The 26,122-nt window shown below is 36.6% G+C and overlaps 2 protein-coding genes across 4 annotated transcripts; one reads left to right on the top strand and one right to left on the bottom strand.

Moving 5' to 3' along the window:
* Positions 1-4,501: 4,501 nt before the first annotated feature.
* LOC112518696 (protein PLANT CADMIUM RESISTANCE 10) lies at positions 4,502-13,555 on the bottom strand. Of its 3 annotated transcripts, XM_025126480.1 has the most exons (5): positions 13,357-13,535; positions 8,483-8,544; positions 8,140-8,385; positions 6,431-6,657; positions 4,502-4,851 (listed from the first exon to the last, which is right to left on the bottom strand). In XM_025126480.1, exons 3-5 carry the CDS (start codon positions 8,312-8,314, stop codon positions 4,684-4,686), a joined length of 570 nt encoding a protein of 189 aa, XP_024982248.1. In that variant the 5' UTR covers positions 8,315-8,385; positions 8,483-8,544; positions 13,357-13,535; the 3' UTR covers positions 4,502-4,683. The 3 variants fall into 3 exon arrangements, with proteins under 3 accessions (XP_024982248.1, XP_024982249.1, XP_024982250.1); XM_025126481.1 differs by lacking the exon at positions 8,483-8,544 and having other exon boundaries at positions 13,357-13,555; XM_025126482.1 differs by lacking the exon at positions 13,357-13,535 and having other exon boundaries at positions 8,140-8,371; positions 8,483-8,535.
* Positions 13,556-15,388: 1,833 nt separating this feature from the next.
* On the top strand, positions 15,389-25,241 carry LOC112518744 (aladin). The gene is made up of 15 exons (XM_025126561.1): positions 15,389-15,522; positions 15,639-15,694; positions 15,783-15,932; positions 16,804-16,918; positions 17,074-17,176; positions 17,314-17,487; positions 17,704-17,762; positions 18,044-18,131; positions 18,230-18,305; positions 19,285-19,384; positions 19,875-19,926; positions 22,983-23,120; positions 23,549-23,636; positions 24,178-24,245; positions 25,061-25,241. Exons 1-14 carry the CDS (start codon positions 15,465-15,467, stop codon positions 24,238-24,240), a joined length of 1,320 nt encoding a protein of 439 aa, XP_024982329.1. The 5' UTR covers positions 15,389-15,464; the 3' UTR covers positions 24,241-24,245; positions 25,061-25,241.
* Positions 25,242-26,122: the final 881 nt, after the last annotated feature.

Genomic DNA, 26,122 nt, shown 5'->3' with positions numbered 1-26,122 from the left:
AAAAGGGAAAAAAATTACACGTGGTTTTTGTTGACGATGAATCCGACTGGTCTAGGTCAACTATTTGACTCAACGTATCGTGTGCCTCGTTGGCCGCCGTGACAAACTGCACGTGCTTATCGTGGGTATATTTTCTTTAAAATGTACATTTCTACCCTTAACATTTATTTTATTGTCAATAAACACCCCTATAACTAGGGATGGTGATTTGCCCCGACCCGATGGGGAACCCGGTTCACCCGACATGAACGGGGACGAAGATTCGTAACCTCAACCGACGAATACTCCACCACACATATTGTTTGAATAAAAATTCGTAACCTCAACCGATGAGGACATTATCCTCGACAATACCACCAGCATCATCGATCAATTGTCGAATATCCCCAACGCTGATAACATCTTCGACACACAATCATGAATCATCGACAATCGAGATCCTACTTAAATTATCCTCGACTAACGGTAACGCTTGTTTATCTTCGATGACCGTTATCTTTATCATTTATGGAAGGTCTGACATATTTATAATCAAGATTCTCTTCATTAATACACCCAGTGTAACCGATAATCAGTATTTAATGACCTCATCAAGAAACAACCGTTATCTCCATAATAATTATTAAAGACTGCCGTTCTAACCGTTACTCAAGCTACCTATAAATAAGGTTCAAGAGCATTTGAAGAAATATTCATCTCAAAAGTCGTCTCTTAAGTTTATACACGATACGTCGTGTTTATCCATGATCTGTAATTTTAATCTGTTATTTTTGGTAAGAAATCATACCTTCGACCGATGAGTAAATTTCCCTTGACAACGACAACTATAACCATAATTCATACGATCGACGATCATGACATCCACGATTGTGGTTATCTTTAACCATAAGATCTTCGACCTTTGGTCGAGGATTATTTTTCTTCGATCCCTGATCGACGATTTTATATCTATGATCAATGTTTCCTTCGACGCACGATATTAATGACTTAGGGGTTGTTTGGCAGATACTAAATGGTTTGGTGCAGAATGATTAAGTGGTCAGAATGATTAGGAGACTCTCATGGTATAGTGCAAAATAAAATATAATTGTTTGGTAATTATTTACAACGAAAATAGGGCGTTGAATGGTTAAGGGAAACTCATGATACAAAATCATTTAAAGAGTTTTAGAACCATTAAGAGACAAACTTTTTTTTTTGTCAAACAAGATTCACCTTTAACGATTTAGAGAGTGCCTCTTAATAGAACTATTAAGAGGTAAATAAACAACCCTTTACATTTATTACATCGACCGTCACGTATGGTTTTTTTATTGCAGGAATAAAGACGTATGCCATTTTTTCACAAATGTTAATCGGGAACTTCGATTTTAACGACCAAAGGGCCTTTGGCCTAGCGGTATCGTAGCCCTTGACCTTCTAGGAGGTCACGAGTTCAAACTTCACCATAGGTGAGAAGGGTGTGTGAGTTTATTTGTTGCATCGCGCGGATAGATAGGGCGGGCTATCAGACTATAAATATTATATACTTAAAAAAAATACTTCGATTTTAGCAAGGTTCAGAGTTTTATATGGCACCGGATGATCACTTAGTCTTCCTTCTTACCTATTGTGATGTTTCCACTCTCTCTGTCAGTCTGTGGACAGAAAAATTCGAAGAGAGCTGCTGAAGAGAAGAAATCAAGGATCGGAAATTCCCTACTACATCACCTTTGATGATCTTAGTTGATAGATACATTTTCTTTTCTTATCTTTTGTATTATCAATTATTAGATTTTTCAGCTATGTAATTTCAGTTACGTATTTCACTTTTCAATACTTGTAATCTTTCTTTTACAATTAATGGAAGTTTATAACTGAAGTACTTCTATCTATCTAAGTGCTGAAAAGATCCCTCAAAAACAGTAAATGGGACAAAGTATTTTATGAGTTTCATTTCCTTTCTGTTTTTATACTTAGCGATTTTCTTTTGTTGTTTCGTCATCATCAAATAGGGGGAGATTGTTGATCTGAATTCTCTCAGTAATTTGATGATGATCTTTTACTTAGTGAAAAACTTTAACTTATATTCTAGTTTCAACGATCAGTTTGTAACTGAGCGTGTTCAGTGATCGCTGAACACATGTAACTGTATTAGAGCTTAAGTATCTCAAAGGCAAAGTCACATCAAGGAAAATTTCAATGATGTCAAAGAAGTAGCTGAAGATAAAGATAGTTTACTCGTGATCTGAAGCGGTGTTCAGTGATACCATTACCATCTACATCAAATTTGAATCTTGACCAAGTTATTAGTTATACCTGAAGAAGTCCCCGACGACTCTTTCCAACAGCTGGATCCATATCTTGCCCATCAATATTTTTTTGTCTTATTCTCTTGCACAAAGGTACATACTCCATGCCTCAACCCGGCAAAGGTACAGTACAGATTATTTTCTTGTCTCCAAAACGTGCTCACCAACTCTTTTAGACAACTGTTCATATGCAGCCAAAAGACTATTATATCTGATGAACAAGGACATGCATTCCACTCTCCTCTTGACACGTGGATTGTAACCTCTGAGGTGCATTAAATGCATAGAGTATAAATAGCTGAGAACTCTCCTTCTCATATATGCTTCTCAACACTTCTCTCTACGTACTTATGTGCAAGAATTATGTATAAACTTGTAATAAACTTTCAGAATAACACTTCATGTGCTTGGAAAAGTGGTACAAAAATAACGCCAAAAACGGCGTTATCAAAGTCCTCTATCCTCATCGGTTGAAGAGTACCCAATATGAAGATGAAGATGAAGATGCTGAGGGGGATCATAGTAATGCCTATATCAATGGAGGCCCTTAACAGCATGAACCAGAAGATACTAGCGATGGAGCTACAAAAGAAAAGAAAAGAAAAGAAAAAAAGAGATAACTGACAGAACTTTTTGATATATGACATGTTCAACACTATCAATTCGATGCATTCAAAGTTGGACAATGCCATTCAGCCGCTGCATAAGATTCAACAACTGCCAGAAGCATGTGTTCCAGCTGTGTCCATCATGTAGTCCAGCTTCTCATGGTTGCCCCTGAAGTTGCACAGACCTCCCTCCCTGCTAGTGGAATTCATCAATAACCATTTATCTAACAGGGATGATATAAAAAGAAATGTATTGTGCCTGAACAAGCTGGTTCAGGGCCTGCCACCACCATCCTCAACCTTGTCTCCACACAAACCCTTTACGACACTTCGAACCCCCGATGATACCAAAAATAGGAGATAAGTTCAACATCTAAGGGGGACAAAGGAAAAACACCAACTCCTAGACCTTCTCAAGTTCTTGCTCTTACCCTGTCTTTCCTGCTTCATTCATTTCAGTTATTCCTCCGGTTGCCGCATCTATTGACCTTATTGTTGCATCATATAAATCATCCTTTCTCATGGATGCAGATCAGTTGATAGAGGAGTTTAACATGACAGAACACTAGGAAAGATCTACAACGAATGCAAGAATAACTCTCTAAAAGATCTACAACGAATGCAAGAACAACTCTCTGAAGGTTACTACTGACTCAAACGAAGAAGTGATGAGGAAGCATTTGACCAATGATGATAAGCTGAGGAAGAAGCTTCTAGAAGATCAATAACTCTCTAGTAGCTCTGGTCTTGATGCTAGTCTCTTTTATGACAACCTATTGGAGGAGGTACATGAGATACAAGGATCTTTTCCTTGTGCCTTCAGATCATCTGGAGTCCTTGCTCCCCATTATCAACATCGGAACCATTTCTAGAGCAAGGTTCTAGGAAGAAAATCAGTAGATCCTCTGGTCTAGAAAAGAAGCTGTTCAACAAGGTCTAGCATCATCTGGATCTTCCTCTGTTAGACCTTCCCTATTTGTTAAAGAAGAGGACTTCTGAACTTACATAATTTTCAACTTCAAGTGATTGTAATGTAATGAAATATCAATCTGAGATGAATGTTATTTTTTTCCCATTCAGTCCAAAAGAACTCAAAAGATTTCAACACGGTCATGTACTAATCAGTAGTTGAACTTGTTCAACTTTCATACCTTGTTTGTAGTTCTATTCTTCTATCCAAGTGTTTTATCCTTTATAGCATAGGTTTTGTCATCTCAAATAGGAGGAGATTGTATATCAGATTAGAAGATTTGATGATTGACAAACAATGAAAACTTAGCCGGTGAAAGTCCTTCATTGAAGCAATACTTGGCTATATATAATATAACCTTACAACTAACTGAAAACTCAAAGAACAACCCACTACAGCATAATGGTTGTAACCAACAAGAAACATTCAAAACCACACAAACTAATCCTAAAGACAAGCCTATTATTCCTAAAAATCTGGGCATGCATACGAGTATACGACAACTGAAAACAGGAAGAACAAAGTTAAACCGGTGAAAGCTCCAATCACTCCAGGTTTTCAACTTCTGAGGTTGTAGGACCAAGCGTAAGACATTCCTTTGTGCACCTGTGCTCCTAAACCAAAAGCGAAAGACAAGAAAGACCACTAGATATTGTAAATCCCGAACCCACCCACATTGATACAGTCAACAACTAATGTATCTAAAAGTCGCATGAAAGATGAACCTTACAATCACGTTTACAATGACAAGATTCTATTTGTGAATGAAGAGAACAAAGAAAGAACACAATAGATATATAACGGCTAGATAAGGTTATTTCCGCACAGCTAAATCCATTGTCTGCACCTGAGGAGCTGTAACCTCTACTATGTTTGCATGTGGGTTGATGTCCACAGACCTTTCACGAATTTCCCTGTATTCTTGACATACCGCACACAAATGGCAGCAAAGGTGCGTCATAAAATCCCCACACGGAGCTTCCTGCACCATAACAAACGATTTTTCTGTAAGCGAATCCTACCTAAGTGAATTTCAAATCTTGGAAATAAGAACCCTCGAGTGATGATTGTGATGACAATTTACAGAATTCAAATAAAACCACACTAGCCCGGTATATACCACTGGGAGGTAGGGTCTGGGAAGGATAGATGTACGCAGGCGTGACCTCTACTCCTCTCCTCCATAGAGTAGAGCAGTTGTTTCCATGAAGATCGTTGGCTTTTGAAAAGTGTATGTGAGAACAAAATTGGCCTAGAAAGGTTGCCACAAAGTTTGAAACCACAGAATTCAGATGAAAAGAAAACCATACATACATTTATGTGGAAACCATTTTTGGAAAAATCACATGGAGATTATATAAGAATTCCCTGAGAAATGGGCAAATCTATAGCTACCATAAAACTCATTATAATTCAATATAAAAATATGTTAACGTAATACGCATTCCTCTCCTCATAATCGCACTCTTCCTCAAAAAAAATGGCGAGGGTGATGATGACATTGATAATTAACCATATATATTTACTCATGCAAGATTAAAAAAAAGTTGCTGAAGAATCAGAGCAAACTGTTCTCAATATGGCTGAAAGAAAGGAAAATCTGTATCAATTCTAAAAATATAGCTAATACAAATATATAAACCCACTGCAGATGGAACCAAAACACAAAATCTCATCTTTTTCTTTTGAGTGAATTACATTTTTCGTCCCTGTGGTTTGATATTATTAACAAATCCTGTCCTTATTTTTAAAATTAATGAGCTGGGTCATTGAATAAATTAACGAGTTGGATCCCCTATGCAACCACAGGGTGGTCTCGTTAATTTATTCAGCCACCCAACTCGTTAAAAAACTGCAACCACAGGAGGGGAATCTCCATAAGAACAAGTCCCTTAAATTTCGTATATAGAAGATCGAGACATCTTATATATGAGTGACCAAGTTCTCTAATCATCTTATTTATTATTTCGTTCCAAACTAACCATTGTACTTGTTAAAATGCAAAAGTAACACGGAAGTGTGTCATTGTGAGCAACTTTACACAATTTCCAACACTTAATTTGCAGCAAACCAAAAGTATGACGGTTAGAATCACTCTTTGTGGCATACTGTAATGAATTGTTTGCAATGAAATAACATATAAGATCGGTCAGAAAACTCATTCACAGTTGTTTTTTGGAACAAGGTGCATTATGTGTTTGTGAGATCTCAAAAACTGAAAATGAGTGGATAGATTTTGAGTTAGCCGAAGCACGCCAATCCTGCAATTTTTTGGCACTTAACCATTTAAACATTAAGGGTTCTGTTTACCTACCGCTGGCCGGTGTTGATTCGATCATCAGCTAGTTTACACAAAGACTCATCTGACCACCAAGATGAAAAAGGTATTTATCGGTAAGCACTAGCTACAAAACACTTGGTAAACAACCATTTTCGGTCGGCGTTTGCCCAGACTGCATACTTACCCAGTTAGCATTTACCCAGTTAGCGTTTACCCAATTTGTGTTGGTAAAGAGCCCCGAAATTCTTTTAAGCATTAGAAAAAGGAGGAAAAAGCATACCTGCAGATTATACTTTGTGCGTAGTGCTTTGCGGTATCCACAGGCATAGCATGCAGCAAAGCATCCAGGAAAGCCTAGAATCACGCCTCCCGTTACCAAGCAGCAAAAGGAATTGATAAGGCCGCATATGATAAAATGGGTTGTACATGATCCCATGAATGTGCCAGATCCTAGAGTTTCTGCATTCTTTCCAAAAAGAAAGCAAGGACATATCGTACCAACGGAGCCTAAGAAGAAATGAAAGCATTGACCTTTGTGTTAGCAGTCAGAAGCAACAATTAAAAACATTGATGAACGCAGGTAAAAACATGGCTGGAAACTTGATCTTAGATCTAAACCGTGTTGATAAAGGCAAAACAATAATGGGGGTAGGGATGAAAACAAAAATAAGAGAACTTGCATACTTATGGGTCTGTTTGATTTGATAAAAGTGACCGAACATTTATAGGTTTTATCTGGAATTGGTTGTGAATAAAAAATGAATCTTTGACAAGTGTTTTGAACCGATAATCTGAATGATAGAAAATTATCATTTTATCAATCTAAAGTACTTTCAACAAAAGCATTAAAGTCAAACTCAATATAATATGTTGGGTTGCAAAATGCAGCATTTCACGTTTTGGTAAGTTCTTTATCCTAATTTAGTTCTTCACCCATTTGTATTATTACTTGAAATTGAATTTTCAATTAAGGATCTGTTCGAGATCCCTATCATCACAATTTCAATTTTCAACAAATAATAACTTCAATAAGCCCAAGGAAGAAAAACGGAAAAGAAAAGTCCAGAGAAACATAGGCCCGAGGAATAAGGGTATCACTCAGTGCAGATTCAGTGAGTACAGGGTATGCACATGACGAGTGCAGGGTGGGCGCGATTGCTGAATACCCTTCACCGCCGATTCACTGGTGTCTTAACCAATCAAAATTAAATTCCTTTTAAGAAGCAATATTACCTCTGGCCGATTCAGAATGCATATACCAGTCTGACAATTCTTACCCAACAAGCCCCACCTATGTGTTTTCATCAGAAAATTTGTTAATGGATATTCAAAAATCCAAATATCAATCTGAACGTGTCCAACTTATGTCATCCATATCCGTTATAAGGTGATGTGGGTATCTGAAAAATACCCAATATATGAAGAAAATCGTGATATAATATATGTATATAATAGTATTTGTGATTATTTGTGAATTACGTTCCTAACTAAACAAAACTAATACACTGCTCATTGGACATGTGTTAGTTTTATCAGTAGTATTAACACATTATTTGCCTAATTTTCATCAATTATCAGAACAATAAAAGCATTTTTTTCCTTTTATATGCATGTTCATGAATTTAAGATAGTAATATTGTGGGTGCACGAATATAGTATCTAAGAACTCAACAATACTTAGCCTACTCAAGTGCATATTCCGTTAAACCAAACCAAACCAAAGGAACCCAATATATCCACCCGGAGGTGGGATCTAGGGGGGTGGGGGATGCATGCAGACCTGACCTCTACCATAAAGAATGGAGCGGTTGTTTCCGTGAACACCCCTGACTTGTGAAAAGTTTGCTAAAAAGAGAAAGTTTGCCAAAAAAAAAAATTAAATAAACATTTGAGACAAAAAAAAAAGCGAGTGAGGAGCAAGCAACAACATACAAATGCACATTCCATTAACTTCTGAAAAACCAAGGTGAAAGGAAGAAGGTAACATACAGCTTTGTAGATCATCAAAACAAGCACATATTCCAGAGGACCATTGAACTGGGACATCACTACTGCTTTCATTCTGTGTGGGAGATTCATCAGTGTTAGAAAGTATACTTGTCTCTAGATCTGACTGGCCCAGGGGAATGTAACGAGGTGGTACGTAACCACTCTGATCTTTCATTTTCCTCTGAAGATAAATGGGCGCCTCTTATCTGGTTCTCTTCACTTGAGAAGCTTTCTGTAACAAGATTCCTACAATGTCAAATACGATCGTCCGAGTTCAGCATATGTACCAAGATGAAAAAAGAAACATGAAAGAGAAATATTCGAGTATGAGAGTTACGGTGACCTGTTTGTCTAGAATGATGTTTGAAAGCAGTGAAACACGTTCTATTTAGTGATACCTGAAAACTGAATTTGGAAAAAGGGTGAACATTGATTCTAGAAGATGTCATGAAGAGAGACGAGAAAAGAGTGGGTAAAGAAGACCCAAGCCCCTCCTGCATTGGTAGACCTTAGTCACCAATATAAGAAACTTGATGGGTCTACTAAAATGTTTTCAGATGGCTTCCAGGTTAAAGATGAACATGACATAGAATAAGTTGTTCGGCTTTCGTGTTGCAAACTAGAAGATTTAATTGTTGTTTGGGAAGGTTACTTTTCACATACCTCGGAATCCCTATCACTAGATGTATGAACAATATTGATAGTTGGAACAGAATAATTGAAAAGTTCAAAAATAAATTGCAGCTTGGAAATCTAGATCGATATCTTTTGGAGGAAGACTAATGCTAATCAACTATGTTCTCCACAGTTTGTCTTTGTATTAGTTCTCCCTATTTCGTGCCCTGGCTCGAGTCCTTCATATTCTGGAAAACGTGAGGGATTTTTCTACGGAGGGTCTGAGGATGGAAACATCCTTGGGTCAAATGGGATACTACATTAAATTGTTCAAATTTGGAGGGGCTTAATGCCGAAAGTCTTCGGGCTTCAAATTGGGGTCTTATTGGGAAGTGGTGGTGGCGTTTCAAGGTAGATGGGGACACTTTTTGGGTAAGGGAAGTGAAGAGTATATTCGGTGCGGAGGGTGGTGTCGGTGATTCGGGGTTTAGTAGGGGAGGTGAACAGAGCTTTAGACCGTTTAGAGGGACGTGGGGAAGCATTGTTCGTGTTGGAAGGGACCTAGAGAGAGTTAGGGTTAACTTTAGAGGGTCGTTTGGCAAAAGATTAGGCGGTGACGATTCTACGTCGTTTTGGATGGACAAGTGGTTGGGCAACTTCAAGTTCCGCGATAAATACCCAAAGTTATTTAGTTTAGAGGGGGTTAAAGAGATTTCAGTGAGGAATAGGCTGGAGTGGAGGGATGGTGTAGATTTCCTAGAGGGAGAGCTTCAGGTAATGTACGGAGTTAGAGGGCATGGTGCATATTTTTAGCCCTTTAAGTAATGAGAGAGATAACCGGGTGTGGTTCTTGGGAGGATAGGGGGTTTTCAGTTAAGGGCTCAAGGAGTTGGTGAATAAAAATTCTCTTGGATCTTCATCTCAAATAGTCAAAACTAAATGGTGCAAGCTTGTTCCAAAGAAAGTATGCATGTTTATGTGGCGTCTAAGACAAGGCAGGATCCCAGTTCAGTCGTTGTTGGATTGACTTGGCTTTGACCTTCACTCTTCTTTCTTCAAAAGGATTTTGGCAAGCTGTTTTGTGGACCACCATCTAAGTGATTTGGAGTTTTCGTAACAAATGGTGTTTTCAGATCGGTCAACCCGACATTTTGATTTGGCTTTCGATATCCAGCTATCATCATATTATCGTATCATTGGCTTTCTAATCGTGCAAAAGATTTCAATTACTCTTGACCAAATTGGTGTTACAATCTAGGGGGCAATTGCTTAGGTTGCTCGTTTCACTGCTTTCAGATCTCTTCCTCTTTCATGTTGTTTTTAGTTGTTTTTTTGCTTTCTGCATCTTGCTGAAAGAATCTTCCATGTTCTTGTAATTTGGCTTTTTCTTTTAATGAATTTGTTGCTTTTAAAAAAAACCTTAGTCACCAATACATATTGAACTAGAAACTTGATGTTGTACATGTAGCACCAATAATTTTACAAGATCATGCATCAAATTTATGAATATCCAATCTGGGAAAATTACTACTAAATGGTCAAAGTGTATACACAAACTAGTGTGTCTAAAATACATGATAAACCCTCTTACCGATGAGACATACCAAAACCCAAACTAGTGTGTCTAAAATTCAATGATAAACATGAGTGCATACACACTAGCAACCACGGGTTTGGTAGCACAACTTTAATGATGAGTTACACAATGGCATGAATAAACCAAACCAAATGAATCCAATATGTCCCTTTGGGTCTCTGGTAAGACGTTCACAGACCTAACCACTACCCCAAAGAGTAGAGCAGTTGTTCCCTTGAAGACCATCGGCATGTGAAAGAAAGAAAGTTCGTGAAAAAAGCTTGAGGATATCAAATCCTGGATGTCACAAACAAAGACTCCCCACCACATATTTATAGAAGTGAGCAGGATCTAGATCATCATTCCCTTAGTTACACATAAAAACTGACACAAGCTTTGAGGAGAAATCAACATGTGTAGTTCTACTTCAAAGGATGGTGCAGGGAGTAGGATGTCATTTGTAGTTGAAATGCAAGGTCATCAATAAGGAAGATAAAAAAGTTAGATCATACCCTAATAGAAGGAGAATGAATATTATAAGTGCTCAAGAAACTACAGGAGAGATGAAAGGAAATCAAGCACACTGAATATTAAGTTATGGTATTCATGGAAATTATGCCCTGGAGTGACATACAAATTACAATACACTACCATAAGAAATGACGTAGTTGAGACATATGCCAAAGATATATAATCATGTTAGCCAATTAGTAGAGGAGGGAGTAATCTTGAATATGTTTTGTGTGTATTCCTAGAATCTACAAAAGATCATTTATGATAGAAGTCACTAGATAGAAACCGGTTGATGCAAAAACAAGGTAACCGGTAATAAGTCTTGAGCTTCGTTTACCAAACGTTATCAGGTAAGCGCATACTGACAGATGCCACCACCTTCACTTACCTTATCTGGTAACATTGTCGGCCATCAAAATGGATTGTCCGTAAGGGTCTTTTACCCGGTAAGCGCTTACCAGGTAAGGGTCTTTCTTTTCTCTTAGTTACCCGGTAAGATTCTCGATCCTTGATAAGCCTCTTACCGGGTACGATTATAGGTCTTTGCCATGCTCACTCGGTAAGGTAAGTGACACCCAGTAAGCGCTTACCCGGTAAGTTTTTGGTGAACGGCCCCTTAATGGCCATCTAGATATCGGTAATAGATGCTTTGGAAATTTCATGGAGGTTTTGGGTTGGAAGAAGTGCAATGTCATAGTTGCCACTTACGGAATACTAGCCAAATTGACAACCCATCAGGAAATGAACTCATGTGATTACAACAATACATAGGGAGTGCATAATGGCAGTGTCAGACAACATAGGATTTTAGTGACAAACATCCACATTAAGCATAGATAGGATAAAGGTGGTATACATCTAGTGACTAGGAGTGGAACCTAACACAAGATAACATAACCATGTTCAAGAATCGAACAACTAAAGGACCTTCAATTGGTTAAGATATGGAAACCAATGACAATGGCATTGAAGGAATAGCAAATCCAGTGGCTAAAAGAGTAGAACTTCCAGAGATCAAACTAAAAAAATACTTGGTGGGAATCGGGAAGGTGTGAAAGGTTGTCAAGGAGAACAAGACACCATATAAACTCCCATACAACTGTAAGAATGAAGAGGGCGGCAAGAAGTACAAACTAACCGAAAGGGAAGCTAAGTATATAAAGGAGGTAGCATGAGCTAATTAGAAAAGAATAAGTATGTAAAGCTAAATCCAAAGAAGATAAGGAGTTGTGGAAGAAACCATGTGCAACATGAGGAGTGAACCACTTATGCATTTTAGTTGGCTGAGATCAAGGAAACAAAAACTATGCAAGTTGCATCAAATGCACCCTTAATGAGGATTAAAGACTTGCAGCCACACAAGATGAGGTTAAAGAATGATTGAGGGGTTATTTTGATTCAACCAAAATAGATGTGGCGAAGACACTTCAATCACTTCTTGTCATACTTGTGAGAGTTAAAATAGGATTGCGGTTTTAATATATATATATATATATATATATATATATATATATCAAGATTATCAATGATAGATGAAAGAGAACAATAAGGTTCTTGATGGTTGATAAATTACAACACTAATCAAAGGTGTATATGTAGATTAATCTGTGAGAGGTGAAGGAAGCTCTGAAGATGATGAAAGTGGGTGCTTGTGCTTCTGATCTATATCCGTCTAAAGCTGTTGGACAGTTGGAGAGTCCTTGGCCACATAGTTGTAGTATCAACAATTGGTTATTTATCATCATCCTTTTGACAAAGATGTCAAATGAACTGAGTACATCGGTTCCAATAAAGAACAAATAAGATGTTCTAAATTGTACTAATCATTGTGGGATCAAATTTATGGGCCATACAGTGAAACTACAGAAGCAAATTGAAACTGAGGTACCCAAAAATGAATTTGGTTATTTTCTTGATTAAATGGTTCATCAAATATAGGTCACAAAAGGATGTTTCCACAGTGTTAATTGATCAAGCGAAAGATCAATATCAAGAGGAGTGGTCGGCTGTGCAATTGTGAAGAAAAAAGTCCCTCCATGGTTGAGTTTCTGAGCAAAAAGGGCAGCCTTAAGACACTAGAATCACTGATTTAGCCACTATTTTTTGGTTAAATCCAATCCCTCAAATTCGAACCAAAAAGGGTAAAAACCGACCTTCTACATTAACGTTGGTCTTTTTTCTAATTCACATTCAAGATTAAGCTAAAGTTATAATTTTCTTTCCAGCAATAACTCTTAACCCCATCAAAGTTCATAAAAGGCACCACAAGAAAATAATAGTAATGCAACAAAATTCATATCGATTTTCAAACGGACTGTATCGATTTTTAGCCGAAGAAGTAGAAGAACATTCCTAAATTTTCAAGGGTTAGAATGCAAAGCTCCATGCCTTGAACCCTTTCTACCCAAAAAAAATCTGATAGGGTTTATTCAGCCAAATTCTAATATAATCCATTTCCTTCTTCATCTAATGTAAAAACAAGGTTTATGAGGATTGGTAACATAAAGACATGCCTGAAATGATAGCTGTTGTGTTAGTTTTGACTGTTGTTATGCCATCGGCCTCACAAGAACTCCAGCAGTGTCCATGGAAGAGAGCCTATCAGATTGCCGGTGAGAGACGGAAGAATTGGGTACTTATTAGATTGATCGCAGGATCCGTCGAACTTGTTTGATCATCGGTACCATTCGAAAACACCAAATTCAGTGTCCTTCGGATTAAAATAACATATTTTATATTCAAATGGTGTTTGGGGTTGCTATAAAAATAAGCTATAGAATTATACAGGACATCGATAATAAACATTTTTGAATGTTTTAATAAATAATTTAGGGATTATTTACTTGGGCTTAATTAGATTTATAGGTTTATTTGGCTTATTCGTACAGTTTTTTTGGGTTGTTTACTTACGGCTTATTCGTACAAAACAAGGCTTAATCGCATAGATAGAAATGGTATGTTGTTCCCATTCAGTCACAAAAATAATACCCCTACCCCTTATTTAAAGCACCGCCTCCTTCCCATATCAGACACCCATCTTCGGCCTCTTTATGATTTTTTGTTTTGATGTTCAAATAATTAATATTGAGGGGTAAATCGGTCATTTATGTTATTCAGACTGTTGGTTCACATAAAAAAATAAACAACAACACTCATTTATCCAGACAGACAAATTTATCCTGACAGACAAATTTATCCATCCAGGACTTAATAAAAAATTTGGTAAACAGTCCCTTATACGGGTGTCAAACCGGTAATAAGAAGTTTTTGAAGAAATTAAAGTCTTTTGACTTATAATAAGTTGATAAGTGTTTTTATAAAAAAAATATAAGTTGTTTCAAATAAATAAGCTCAAAATACCCCGTAGAAATAAATAAATAACAAAATCAAGATAAATGGTGAGCCTGGGTTCTTTTTGAAGAAAACAAATTTAAAAAGTTTTTTCTTTTTTGAAGTATATAATATTTATATACAGCAAATGCAACAAATAAACACACACACTCTCATCACCTATGGTGAGGTTTGAACCCCTGACCTCTTAGAAGGCCAAAGGCTATGAAACCGCTAGGCCAAAGGCCCTTTGGTTTAAAAAGGTCTTTTAGTCTATGTTCGGACTAATCTCAGTAAATTATGGCTATAAGAAATCAGTTTTGATAAACTAATGGACACAATTATTGTTTACGTCAAAATACAAACCCTTAACAGATGGTATATTCCACCACATCCCTCAGGACCTCAAGGTTGGGTTTTTTTAAACTTGGCATGTAAAGAGTACCCCCTCCAAATATGGAGGTCGCGTCCCCTCTCTCTCTCTCTGTGTCACTGGCAAATTTTTTGTCGTTTTACAGGTCGATTGGAGAAGATAAACCGCTAAATTTAGGTTTAAAAAGGTCTTTTAGATAGAATCACTTTATTAGATGCTATAACAACTCTTATACCATTTCTACACAACTTATAGTCAAAAACCAAATTCTTCATAATAGTAGGAACGTGAAGAACATCTTTGAGTATAATTTTTTTCCCCATAAGTGAATGCTAATTCAATAGAACCCACTCTGAGGACTTTTGAAGTATGATTATCGCCCATTATCACTTCATATCCTTCTTGTAATTCCTTGTAGTTCTTGAATAGAGATTTGTTGTTACAAACATGCGTCGTTGCCGGACAATTTTTCTCACTGGACGAACATGGCAAGACCCAAGAATTTTACTTGATAAGAACATTGATAAAGATAGAGAGTCTTACCCGGTAAGTGAGGGTGACGACTCTTACCCGGTAAGTGAGGGTGACGACTCTTACCCTGGTAAGCGCTTACCACATATATTGTTGCATACGATACCATTTTGATATACTACAATCTTACCTAAAAAATAAATTATAGTGTTGACTCATAACAATAAACACTTACCGGATAAGCATTCAGATAAACGGCCCCTAACTAAACTTTTGTACCTAATTTGCACTGAAATAACTAAATTAGAATCTAAGCAATAATTGAGGGACCATTTGTATAATTAACTCGAAAGAAAATGTGTGAGAAAGGTGGGAAATTTGCTGCTACATCAACAAGCCCTACTCCACCATCTCCCACAGCAAACTTCAATTCCAGAAGCTTGAAGAATGCCATCGTTTCCTCAGCCAGGCTCGGTTACCGTATGCGAGATTAACAGAGACCTGAGTATGGCTTCCCTCCATTACTCCTGTAATCCGTAATGGCTTATTTTCTAATTTTTTTTTACATGGAATCACTTATCATGTGCGCATTTCAACATCTGTTTTTTGAATAATCACCAGTTACCGCCGAAAGTCTTTCCGACGATCAAGCAAAGGAGACTTATGGAAAAATTCTTGTAAGTTGTCCATCTCTTATTTCTGGGTGTGTTTTGAAAAAACTGATTACCATCAGCAATTGGAAGTTTGACGTTTTGTAACATTTAGGGAGTAGTTTTCAGTGCAATTCCGTATCAGTTAGATTATCCGCTGTCGCAAAGTCCTGATAGAGGCGTAGAATCTCCGGTGAGCCGTCTGTGGGGGTTACTTCAAGCTGTCTCTTATGGTCCACTTAAAAACCTTGTTGGTTCTGATGATGTAAGCATCTCATAAATTTTCTTATAAAGTATAGTAGTTTATTTATGATTATGCTTGAGTTAGGGTTCACTTCACATAAATTAGTGGATGTGATTTCAGTAAGATAGTATTTGAAGTATGATTCCATGGTCTGGAATGGGATCGGAGCTACGTAAGAATCATGATGTTTGCTTTAATTCCTGCTCAGTTTGAATTGTGATGTGATATTTGCTCCCATTCCATTTCCAAAGTTGTGGAAGTCTCTCCCTTGGTTCACTTGGCTGCATTTGCCTTCCCTCTGTATCGAGTTCACAAGAGGTCCTAAATGAAAATGTAGATGTGTCTTGGACATGGGAGATAATTGTGAGAAAATATTTATTACCTAAATGAAGCAAGATAAATGGCATTACACTTAAAAGTGATGACCGAGGACCAACAATTTTATCTCTACAGTTTTGATAGGTTGCACTTATCTCCTATAGTTCACACTTTTCTATCTATGGATTTATATCTGAGTGGTATGGATGATGTGAAAATGAATCATTTTTGTAACTTCTGGATTTTGGCTAAACACGACACTGATCTTGTTATTTCTGTAGTTCATTTTTTAGTGTATGTCCGAGTTTGAAGATCATATTAAAGCTGGCTTAACGAACTAAAGAAAAGTTATAAACAGTAAGAAGTATATAAAATTATATATCAATCTGGAAATTGTTGATTAGCACAATAGGGTGTATTTGACAAATCAAAGAAGCTCATCTTTGGTTACTGCATGGGGAATGCAATATATAAATTTGATTCTCATATATTTTTGGTTATTAATTGTAAACATGATCTCATGCGTAAGTTGTGAGAGGCTTAACTTTTTTTTCTGTGATGGTAAAATTTGTAGGAGAGATTATTGCCGAATGTTGATCTCCGATGTCTTAGTTGGCACCAGAAAAAAGATATTTTGGCATTTGTTTCTGCACGGAATCAAGTAACCATTCGTGATTATGGAGATTCAGGTGAGCAACGTATATTGAATTGAGTAAGCAAATAAGTACTTTTGCTATACTCTGTGGATTCATATTTGGTTCCACATTTTTTTATTGTGATCTTGAGGTATGAATATGTCACATGGTCGTTCTCCTTTTCATCTATGCTATGGCCTTCTCTTCAGGAGAGGGAAAGGACCCTTGTGTTCTGATGAATGATCTTCAAAGGGAAGTTAAACTTCTGGAATGGAGGCCAAATGCGGGGAAGACACTTTCAGTAGCCTGCAAGTTAGTATATTTGATATTGATTCATTGCACTGATTTTTCTGTTGTCATTCCTGTGGCTTTTTGTCGTTGTCTTTTTGAGGTATCTTTAACCGATATGATATATGTCTAACGTTATTATTTTCTTATGGTACAAACAGGGGTGGAATTTGCATTTGGTCTGCTTCATATCTTGGAAATAGCGCATGTATGAGATCTGGAATTAACTCTGGCAGCCTCTCTAGAGGTTCTGGAGTTAGATGGACTCTAGTGGATTTTCTACGAAGTCATGGTGACGAACAAATAAGTGCACTGTCATGGAGTCCGGATGGAAGATATCCTAAGTAGCTTTTTTTTTTTCTGTAGAGTTACGAGTTAGATAAAGATATAGGGGTCACTATTAACCCTTGCATGCTGATTCTCTTATTCGGTGTTATTTTGATTCGTTTATTGATGTTGATATCTGCTCCTTGAGAATTTGAATTTCACATCATTTTTTTCTTTAAGTGTTGTAGTATGCACTCATTATCGTTTCCTTGACCTATCTTCACATATGTAGCATCTGCCTCATATGAGAGCTCGTCATTCACCATATGGGATGTTGCTCAAGGTATACATAATGCATGTTGAATTATTCAATATACCTCATAAAATTAAATTTGGCTATGCACTTGTTGGTTTATTAAAAGGAAATTGAAGGTGTACTTCTATTTTCACACATAATAAGTTGAGGGGCTTATAATTCATCTGTTACTAAATGCACCAGCTATGATACTCTTGCCTTTATTGGTGAGTCTCAGAATTTATAAAGCCACTATGACAAAACAATGTTCTGTCTCCACATATTGAGTTTTCATATATGCAATTCTTATTGAGTTGTATTGTTTACAGGGGTGGGCACACCCATTCGGCGAGGATTAGGGAGCATATCATTGCTTAAATGGTCTCCTACCGGAGATTATTTCTTTGCAGCAAAGTTGTAATGTCATTTACCATCATTAGTCCGACCTATTCAGCTGATATTTTTGAGAGATATCAAACGTTTGGACCTAAAGCGATTATCATATTCTTATGCAGTGATGGAACATTCTATCTGTGGGAGACAAACACATGGACATCAGAACCATGGTCTTCAACAAGTGGCTTTGTCACTGTTAGTAATTATTTTCCCGAAGTTTTCATTACATATCAATATTTTCTATCTCGTGTAAATAGGTAATACTGAATTGTTGTATCTTATGGTAAGTTGGAGGCGTTTTAAGTATGCTTTCATGTTTCCCTAACTTCATAATTCTAAGCATGTTACTGTCACTCTAACCTGTCGCTGTATGCTCTTCACTTTGCTTTATAATTTCACTAATTTGTGGCTGTTGAGAAACTGATGCATAATCTGGTACCTACTAATTTCTTGGTTGATATTTATATTAATTGAGGTAGCATTTAGGGTTTATAAAAGTATTCCATTTAAAATAATAATTTATAAGATCTTTTTCTATCTTATGATTTGCACAGCATAGGTTAAAAAATCCTGCCTGGTGCACAAATCAACGCTGCCTTGAAAACAGTTTATGATATGCTTGTGACCACGGATACTAATCTAGTTCCTCAAATCCCTATTATGTTTGTATAATCTAAATATTTAATTCTCATATGCTTGCATAATATAAAATTTTAATTCTCATATGCTTGCATGATCTAAATGATTATGTTGCGTATATTAAAATGAATATGTGTCCATTCTGGCATGAGTTTAATCCCCTATGAGCCATTAAATGCTAGAAGGCAATACAGCCATCCACCTCTACCTAAAACTTTCTAAAACACCGGCAGTTATTTCAATATATATATATATATATATATATATATATATATTGTGAATTCTAGATTATTTGCAGAACTATTTACAGAGCATTAGGCCTTATTTTAGGAGGTTTACAACTGTAAATCAACACTTATCTGCTGAACCAGCACTTACCTGCAAGTTCTTTGTTTCCTAAGATAAAGGAATCTAATCGCTACTTGAAGTATGTTCTGTACATGATATTCAGGGTTTATCCTCCCGTTCATCTCTGACATGTTTTTATAGAGTCCACCTGATATTTAGCCAAGCATATTTTTATATATATATGCAGGGAGCAGCATGGGATCCTGATGGGCGTATGATTCTTATTGCTTTCTCCGAATCGTCAACATTAGGTTCTATTCATTTTGCTACAAAGCCTCCATCACTTGGTATGCGTTCCTAAATTTCTAAGGTTTCATCACCAGGAACTTTTATTTTCTGGGGATCCATATTGTAAACATAGTATCTATGTAGATAAACTCGAATGACCCTTTCTTACAATGAAAATGTATATAACCGTATTTCGGCATGCTTAAATGAATGAAATCAAAATTCAAATATAGATGCTTGGTTGATAAACGACTGATTTAAAATTAAGATTTCCTGTTAGCTGTTATGCCTTTGACTTTGATCTTAATCAAGTATCAAAGTCCCTTGGATAGTCACTTTTCCAAAAGCGTTGCCAACTGCCAAGTATCACCGACTTCTATTCTTGCATACGTTTGTTGTGTGAGAGGCTAGCTTGTTAAGAATTTTGGTTAATAACTTTTCTCGTTTTGTATTTCTTAAGAATCAACTCCATTGACTTTCTGTTTCTATGTCACCACCCTTTGTAGTCTAAATTCCATGTTCCCCATTTTTCATGATGATTTTCCTCAGATGCACAACTGTTTCCTGTTGACCTGCCAGAGCTGAAATCTTTGACCAACAGGTAGAGGGCACAAGAGTTACCTTTCGTTATCTATATTAGTGCATTACTTGTTATTTTCTTGATAAACGATCTTCTGAACAAATCTACTATTTCCTGTTGTACATGCATCGTGCAATCAAGTTGATTTGTTTTCCTTGTATCTTCCAATCTGTCATTTAAAGCTTAAACAGTCACCAATGAGAAATTCAGATTTAAACTTGTGTTTACCCTACAGTTATCTTATGTGAATTAGACATTGTTATATCCGATTCGACTGAATATTTGATTTTTTATTGAATACGAACTTGCTTGTTTAAATTCAAGTTTGAGCTTATGTTGACTATACTTAAATAAATAATTTTTATATATATTAGCATCCTAATCCCATGTATATAAATAGAGTGGGAGAGAGAGAGGGGGAAAGGGAGCCTTACATCTTTAAGCAATTCAACTCTGAATACTTTTAATATAAACCTTAGAAGTATAGAACATATTATATTGATGTTCTAAAAACTGTTTAAGTGGGACTAGGCGATCGAGTGATCTTCTAGCCCCTGATCACCTAAGAAGGTTTCTAGAGAATGCTTAAGCAGGACCACAAGCAGTTCTTTCCATCAAATAATTATTTTTAGATTATGTAAACATACCAGAATATGATATCATTTTTGTACAATTTTTCTGATCATTGGATCAAGAAAATTCCTTGACAAAAGTTCATTGATGAACACAAATACTTAGTTCAATGATTAGTTATTGATGAAGGGGTCGAGGATGCTTAACCTTAGGTGGCATTTACTAATTGAATGGGTGATGGGACGCTTAACCCGTAGACAGCCACTTAAACAGTTCTAAGCAGGGATTTCTAGAACACGGCTTCTGGCCATATTTGTTGACAGGATACAATTTTGTTTTTCTAGTTAAATTGTTGTTACATTCTGAATAATTCTATTTGGTGACTTATGGTGATCTGTTTTAGGTAAAGAAGTTCAAACCTTTTACCATGTTCATCATTGAATTAGATTAACTTAAAGGAATTAGAATAGTATCCTGCTGATTCTTCTGATAGGATTCACAAGTCAAACTTCATAGACAAAAGTTTGAATTCAGATACGAGGTAGCTGTAGTTGAATTTCAGTGGTGGCACTAACTGAATTCGCGTCAGATATGTTTGTAACTTAGATTAGCATTGATTTACTCACCCATCTATAGTGTTCATGTAGAATTCAAGTGAGTGCATCTTTTCTTGTTGGAAAGGCTGGCTTAGCTGAAGGAAAATATCATTGATAAATTGAGAAGATATACAAAACCATCCCATGATATAAACTCTTAGATGGACGTGCAAAAGAGGGTCGAATAGATGATGGCAAAAACAAAACTTGGATGTGGAATAGGCTCTACATCCATGCCTCATCCCCAAGGGATTTTTATACATCCATCCCGTATAGATCTATGCACAAAAACCAACATCCTGTAACATACACTATCCTACCAAGAGATCACCCTTTCTTGTTTATAGGCAACTTAAGAGACTTCCAGTTTTTGTTGCAGCAACCAGAGTGTTATCATTATCCTTCATTTTTAATCCTGTTAGTCGCACGAACAATGTGGACGATAACTTGGTGACAACTTCTACCTTTCTAGCCTTGTTAAAAGTTATTGTGTTCCTTTTCTGCCAATTAAAAGTGGACCACAACACCTTGGAGCTGTCTTCTAGCAATAGCTCAACTACCCAATCGTTACACCTTGGTTTAGTCTTCACTTATATGACCTAGCTGTAGAGGTGTGGGTGTAATCCATAGGTGTGAGGTCCTGGATTGGGTTCGAGCCTGGGCACCGCTCCTCTGCCAATGGGCAGCATGCATGATTTACCTCCCCCGTGATGACCATGGGACCGGTGCGGTTCGGGCATGCCAGAGGGTAGCAAATACCTCTTTTTCTAGACCTCGCTTTTAGGTAGGTGTGGCCAAACATTTGGTGCCCCTTGCCTGCTTTCTGCTATTTCCGTCCATTCCACATGCCTGAGGAGTAAGGACAGCTTGAAATAGTGTGAATGACTTGCTTGAGAGTAATTACAAAGGGGAGAAAAAGGCTTTGATTAGTGCTCCTATTCATCATCTTATCTTACAGTATGAGCTTATCTTTGATGGCTAGCCATTGAATGAAGGGGTGCCATGGTATCCGTTGGCTAAACCAAACAAAATGGTTCTATTCCATCATTCCATATAAGATTTCCCATACCTGATTGGTTGGGAAATCCATTAGTTTTCTGTTCTTATCTTTCCAAGCTGTCTTGTGTGAGGCAGAGGAATTGAAAAGTGCCGGAGTATGATCAATAATATGTGCATGGGTAGATCTCCAAACATGATGGTCAATGCGATTCCCATTTATCTGCAAGTCTGCTATTATGCGGTTAAGGCTTAGGCCATTATTAAGAGTAAGAGCCAACCTATGCTGTTGGTCTATAGTGTAAGCAAGGTTGGCCAATATGAGGCAGTTGGTAATATGTGGACTGGATAATGGATAATACCTAATTCAAAACTAGATAGATGGCGGTGATGGTTTTTCATACCTTCCATATCTTATTTATTAGTTGTGGGATACTTTATTATGTGTTCAGCGTTTGTTTTTACTGTATGCCAACCTTGGTTTTTTCTGCTTTTACTGCTTGCCGGACATAGTAATCCTTCTGCTTTAGTAGTTTGTTTTATTGCACTGTTCGTTCTTTCTGCTTTTACTGCTTGCCAGATGTATTTTTCCTTCTCCTTTAGTCGTTGGTTTCATTGCACTGTGCATGTTGCTTGTTTGCACACACTTCTGTGCTACTTACCGAATCTGTTTCTTGTTTTATTTTGCAAGCTGGGGGTCTACACCTCTCTACCACTTGGGTAGAGGTAAGGTCTGTGTACATCCTACCCTCCCTATACCCTATCCCTGTGTGGAATATTGTGGGTTTAGTTTGGTTTTATCATCTTCTGCAGACGATATAAAATAACCTTTATCTATCTTTGTAATACATGGTTCATATTCATCATTTGATTGCATAGACGGTTTTAAGTTTCTTGTCATTGATATTCTAGTGGAGGTATTGAGAAGATAGCATGGGATGCTTCAGGAGAGCGTTTGGCCGTGTCTTATAAAGATGGAAACGAGCTGTACAAGGGTCTGATCGCTCTATATGATGTTAAAAGGGCTACACTCATTACGCCATCATTAATGTCAGTAATTCTTCTGCCATACATAATGCTTCTGTTGTCCATGTGTTTCTAGCTATTCATCATTTGGTTTGCTTAGAGCATCTCCAGTCATAAACCTGTTTAGAGGTTCATGACTATCTCACATCAGATTTCTCTTTCTACACGTTTTATAAGCCGTCTACCCTCAACCATGAACCTGAACATGACCTAAATTCTAATTATTTTCTATTATTTAATTGGATCGGGTCCTACCATTTTGATGTAGAAATGTTTATGAACCTTTCCCCTTCTACGTTGGCATGTACCTCTTCCTCTAAAGTGTGTAAAAATTTATGAACCGGTCCACCAGGTTTAAGATCATCCCATTGGAGATTCTCTTGGGGGTATTAACGTTAAGTGAAAATAAACTCTTTGCAGCTTCAGCTGATATTTAATTCTTTCTGATACAGCGGCTTCATCAGAGGGCCTGGAGATGATCCAAAGCCGCTAACCTTTTCATTCCATGACAAGTTTAAACAGGGGCCGCTGTTATCTGTTGTAAGTATTCTAGCATGCTTGTATGCATATCTGATGTGCTTGCACTGATCATTTTGAGAAAAAAAGGGGGAAATGCATCAAAATGCAACACGTTAGCTTTTTTTCTTGTTTAATAATTTTTTTTCTCAGTAAGTGAACAATGTTCCAAAATTTCCAAGTCCGTACGGCTTACCTATTTTTTACCGTTAACTTGTTAATCTTGTAATATTTGATGATGTAGATCCCAATTTGTCAATCAATTTATTTTTGACTCATAACGTGCTATCCATCGGTATATTTTTTCAATCAGTATAACTATGACAACTTGGCATCCATGTCATCAAATATTAAAAGATTAGCATGGTCCCAGACAAATGGGTACATAGTAGAAAATTTTAAAACTGTTACATTGATTGTGAAAAAACATTATTCGTTACACTAAATAGGGACCAAGACAGGTTGCATTTTGATGTATTTTGCCCAAAAAGAATTTTAGCATAGTATCATACACATTGGCATACGTACAAAAACTTAATTATTTATTAATCAACGTGGTATGCAGTGTTGGAGCAGTGGAATTTGCATCACGTACCCGCTCATGATTCGTTCACATGTACTTGCGTAGCTCAGGTATTTTCTTGATGTATTCGTTTTGTCTAATTTCACAGCAATCTAGATGGTGTTACCGTCTTTATCTTCTTTTCTTTTGGATAAAAGCAACTTGAACTCACCTTACCAGTTACGGGAAAGGTCCCGGACGCCCACGTATAAAAAAGGAAAGGATAAAAGAATGTAATCGGTTAAGACCTTGGGTTTGCCTCGCTTTTAACTTGAACTCACCTTACCAGTTACGATCTTTATCTTTTTTTGGGTATACGGGTGTCTGGGCCGGTTTGTGCACATGTCAACTGATCCCATGGCCTAATAGTTAGGCATACTCAAGTCTTACCAGTTAGCTTAATAAGATTTGGGTTTGGAAGCTAGGTTTTACCTAACCTAGCAAAGTGAGTTCAAGTTGCTTTGTAAAAACTATGTAAATGCCAAAAATGGCCAAAAAATGGCCTAATCCCATGACCTAATAGTTAAGGGATTGTTTGTTTACCTCTTAATAGTTTCATTAAGAGGCAACCTCTGAATCGTTAAGAGATGAATCTTGTTTGGCAAAAAAAAAAATCTGTCTCTTAATGGTTCTAAAACTCTCTGAATAATTTTGTATCTTGGATCTCCCTTAACCATTAAGATTAACCATTAAGAACCCTAATTTCATTGTACACAATTATCAAACAATTATATTTCATTTTGCACTATATCATAAGAGCCTCTTAATCATTCTGACCACTTAATCATTTTGCACCAAACCATTCAGCAATTGCCAAACAACCCCATACTCAAGTCTTACCAGTTACTTAATCCCTTACCAACTTTTTTCAATGTCATATTTCTAGCATATGCATCTGGGATGGAAGGGATTATAGAAGGAAGATTCCATGATTTGCTTCAATAGGTGGTAGAAATGGTTATTAATACCAATGTGTTTAGGGATATGATATAACTTTGATGTTTTTTGTAACATCACAAGTTATTTGGATTTTGACAACAAATTACAGTTTTTTATTTATTGTTATTTAAGCAACATTTTAAACATTTAAGAATTAATTATCAATGTTTTACAGATTGTTTGGGTTCGGTTCGAAAATATAATATTAAGCTTGAGTTTGAATAAATATTACTTGAGCTCGAATATTTTTTTAGTGGTACCAGTAGCGTACGTGTACAATATAGCGTGTGGTAGATATGTTTTTGGAGGAGCTGGAGTCTGAATTTATAAAAAAACTGTATTTTTGTTCGAATTGACGATAAATATTTGTAAGTTGTATGTTATACCCATGACGCGTGTCACTCAGATACACTGCCAACAAGCCATGTAAACCTAAAGGGTCGCACACAAAGAACACGTATGCTTCCACTAAAGAAAAAAAATCTAAACATATGTACTGTTTTGTGATTATTATAATTACAGGGTTTAATCTATAAATATGTATATAATTATCTTAAATGTTTTTAGATAATTATATAAGATATTATTAGATAAGTAAATAATCATTTTAGATATGAGATATCGATTAAGCCTTATCAAGAGTTATGGTAAGTGATACTAGTTTTTTGTACAACTAGTAGTATTGTTACAAGAACAATTTTTATTTTCAGGAGTATAGACAATCTTAGGGTTTTGCAAACTTTCTTCTTCAGTACTACCATTTCCACCATGCTTGTGAGCGTACTCTGATATAACTGGTGTAAAAGCAGTTTGGAAGAAAAAGTTGTTTGCTTTGAAAAGAAATACAATTTTTTGATTAATAGTCAGGCTATTTCAAAAGATTCTATTTCTCAAGAAAAAGTTCTTGCAGTTTTGGAAAAATCCCAAGATCAGTTTGAAAAAATTAAGTTTCATTTAGAACAAATTGAAAAATTGGTTCGAAGTTAAATGAACTTAAAATTTGAAGGTA

This window comes from Cynara cardunculus (assembly GCF_001531365.2).
Source record: "Cynara cardunculus var. scolymus isolate 2C chromosome LG 9, CcrdV1, whole genome shotgun sequence".
NCBI lineage: Eukaryota > Viridiplantae > Streptophyta > Magnoliopsida > Asterales > Asteraceae > Cynara > Cynara cardunculus.
The sequence above is the reverse complement of the archived record's forward strand: the minus strand, read 5'-3'. Positions and strand labels throughout refer to the sequence as shown.